Consider the following 3,218-nt stretch of genomic DNA (forward strand, 5'->3'; position numbering starts at 1 on the left):
CTCCCTGGGCATCCTGGGAGAGTGTGTGCAGAGCAAAGGATGACACAGAGACGTGGTCTGGGATGCAGCAGAACTTTAATGAGTCAGAAGAGGGAAAGGAGGTCTGTGTGGGTGCAGGACCCAACGGAGGGAGCACCCGTGGCAGAGATATCACTAGGTGTCCAGGGGTTGCGTGTCCCATAGTTGGAGCAGGGCCAGCAGTTCTTCCCTAGGCTGTGTTTGTGGGGCTCACAGAACAGAGGAGCAGAAGTGACTAAGGATAAAGGAGGGAAAGGAGAGAGTGGAAGATGGGAAAGGCAGGCATGGCCCGTACTTCCCAAGAGCACAGGCTGGCCCCATCTTTGTGCAAGGAGTACCGGGGTTCTTCAGGCCTCTGAAACTAACAAGCTCTGTCCCTAGACTGGTGCCAGCTTGGAGGTCCCTCGAGGCCTTTGCCAGGGCCATCGCCAGCACCTTTAGCAGGGGAGGTACCTCCGGCCGCAGTAGCGGCTGCCGATGCTGGAGAGACCCAAGCCGGAGAGACCAAAGCCCCCAGAGGAGATGGGCACTCCCTCAGAGCTGAGGATGCTGCCAACGGCAGCAGAGGTGGAGGATCCCACGGCGGTGTTCTGTGGGAAGGAGCTGAGGATGGGGCCGGGCAGGGTCACCACCACGGCAGAGGGCTGGATGACGACGTTGGAGTCCTGGCACTGCCTGACACAGGGCTCGTTGCAGCTGTTGGCCAGTGGGGTGGGGCCGCAGGGCTGGCATGGCAGGCACGGGCTGTAGCAGGACATGTCTGGTGGCTGCAGATGCACCTGGGAGAGAGGGCAGGGGAAAGCAGAGCATGAGGAGTGGGTAGGAGAAGCCGGCACCCCACCGTGAGGGAGTCAAGGCATGATCTGGAGGAGTGAGCTGCAGAAGGAAGCTGGAGGTGTTGTATGGAGACCAACAGGCTGGTTCTCCTCAGTCCAGAAGAGGACTGCCAGGAGTGACCAACGCCATGGAGATCCGCACCAAGCCCATACTTCGGGAGACATGTAGCCAAGCCCCAACTTTTCTCCATCGCAAAATGTCTGTCCCCTTCCCTTGCCCATGAGAAGCAGCAGCAAGTCCCAGCGTAGGACAAAGCAGCAGTTCTACGCTGAGATACACTGCAGGAGTACAAGGAGGAGAAGGATAAAGGGCTTCAGACTCACCTCGTTCCCAAGGAGATGGAGGCGAGAGGAGTGGATGAGAGAGTGAGGAGACGGGCCTGCTTTTATACAGCTCCTGCACCGCCCCAGGCCCACAGTCACTGCGCACAGGCAGTAATTTTCCAACAGACTCACCTGCAAAGCAAAATACCCTACTGAATGGCACAGGTTGTGTTTTGGTTTCCGCCAACACTGCCTTTTCATTTCCTCATTTCTGGCATGCCTGGTCTACCATGTGGGCTCCTTTCATGGGCTGGGATGAGAGGCCCAAGGATGTCCTGGGCAGGCCTGTATCTGCCCATGGCTGGAGGGATGGAACTATATGATCTTTAAGGTCCCTTCCAACTCGAACCATTCTGTGATTGTACAGGTCTTTCAATTTCTGCAGGAGATGCCTCCAGTGTGATGGAGGGGTTCCATGCACCCAAGAAAGTTCCTTGGTGTCACTATTCGGCTGCTCTCAACTGCCTTGGAAGTCACAGCAGTCAGGGAACGCATCTGCGGGATGGAAGAAGGCAAATGATCCTCCTGTTTCAAGAAAGACATGAAAGAGGAGCCGGCAAAGACAAGTTGATCAGTCTCATCTCAATCCTTGCAAAGATGATGGAGCGAATCATCCTGCAAGGCATTTGGCAAAAGAAAAGAACAGGTGATTGTGAGTGGTCAGCATGGATTTATGGAGCGGAAAGCAGGCCTCACCATCCTCACGGTCTTATTTCATGATGTGCCTGGCTCTGGTGGGTGAGGAAAGTCCACTAAATATTGTAAATCTCATCTGACCAAGGCTTTTGACTCTTTCTCTTGTAAGGATCCGTACAGAGCAAGTGACAACATACAGGCTAGGGCAGAGGGCAGAGCAGGTGACTGAAATTTGGCATGACCGCTGATCTGCAGCTCTCGTGCTGCATGGCACAAAGTGCAGCTGGCAGACACGCTCTCCTAGCACATTGCAAGAATGCAGACTGGAGCCAATAGTGTTTAAGCCATTTATGGAAAGTCCTGCAGTGGAGGAGGAAGAATCTCCTGCACCACTCCAGGCTGAGGCCAGAGGACTGCCAAACAGCTTTGCCGCAGAGGACGTGGGTCCTGGAGGACACCATGTGTCAGCCCGTGCCCATGCGGAAATGGTGTCCAACAGAATCCTGGGCGGCTTTACGAAGATCGTTGCTGTCAGGTTGTGGAAGGTCATCCCTCTTCTCTGCTCAGCGCTTCTAAGGCCACAACTGTCATGAACAGTGTCCTGTCTGTGGCTCCTGGTTATCAGAGATGCACGGCCACACTGGTGTGAGTGTGGCAAAGGGCCACGGAGCCCATGAAGCCCCTGAAATCCCTGAGGCAGGAGGGACTGCGAGAGATGGGATTGTTCACCCTGGAGGAGAGAAGGCCCTGGGACACAGTTCTCAGCCATGGGTAAAAGAGCTGATGAGAGGGAGTCAGGAGCATAGAGCCAGAGTCTCCTGAGGGCTAGACAGTGAAGGCATCAAGAGCTGCATCCACCACTGCAAGAGCAGCTGAAGACTGATGGAGGAAAATGCGGGTCCACTGCTGAGTGGGGCAGCTGATTTCCTGAAGAGCAGACAGAGAGCAGGCTGGGGGAAATCAAAGCCTTCTCTGTCTCAGTCTTCACCTATAGGGTGTACTGGTCTGCTATGCCCTCAGAAAGAGCTGAAGGAAGGAGGGGGAGCCCTCCCAGCAGCAGGTAGGCATCAAACCAAGGAATGTCTGTGAAAAGTTGACCCGTACAAGGCAGCTGATGTGCTCCAGGGGAAGGTTGATGTAAAGGGAGACCTAGACCGGCTGGAGGACTTGGATACAGGAGCCTGACGGCATCAGGAAGGACAACTGTCAAGTTGTGCAACTGAGAGGGAAGAACCGCTTGCATTAGTAGAAACTGGGGACCGATCTATGGTGTGAGCTTAGAGCCCTGAGACCTCCTCTGGGTTGACCTGACCTTTGGCTCCAGATCAGCCCTGGGGAGAGGCATAGGGAGTGGAAGGGAACAGACACACAGGCCTCCTCTTGCTGTCCAAAGAGACCAGGCTG

The 3,218-nt window shown here is 55.3% G+C and overlaps 1 protein-coding gene across 1 annotated transcript; it reads right to left on the minus strand.

Moving 5' to 3' along the window:
• Positions 1-455: 455 nt before the first annotated feature.
• LOC147597765 (feather keratin 1-like) lies at positions 456-776 on the minus strand. The gene has a single exon (XM_086766576.1). The coding sequence runs from the start codon at positions 774-776 to the stop codon at positions 456-458; it is 321 nt and encodes a 106-aa protein (XP_086622702.1).
• Between the last annotated feature and the right edge of the window lie 2,442 nt (positions 777-3,218).

The sequence above is a fragment of the Chlamydotis macqueenii genome, chromosome 25 (genome assembly GCF_036417535.1).
Source record: "Chlamydotis macqueenii isolate bChlMac1 chromosome 25, bChlMac1.mat, whole genome shotgun sequence".
NCBI lineage: Eukaryota > Metazoa > Chordata > Aves > Otidiformes > Otididae > Chlamydotis > Chlamydotis macqueenii.

What these genes read in the sequence shown, in the direction of transcription:
- LOC147597765 (XM_086766576.1), bottom strand. Translation starts at nt 776, where the DNA reads ATGTCCTGCTACAGCCCGTGCCTGCCATGCCAGCCCTGCGGCCCCACC.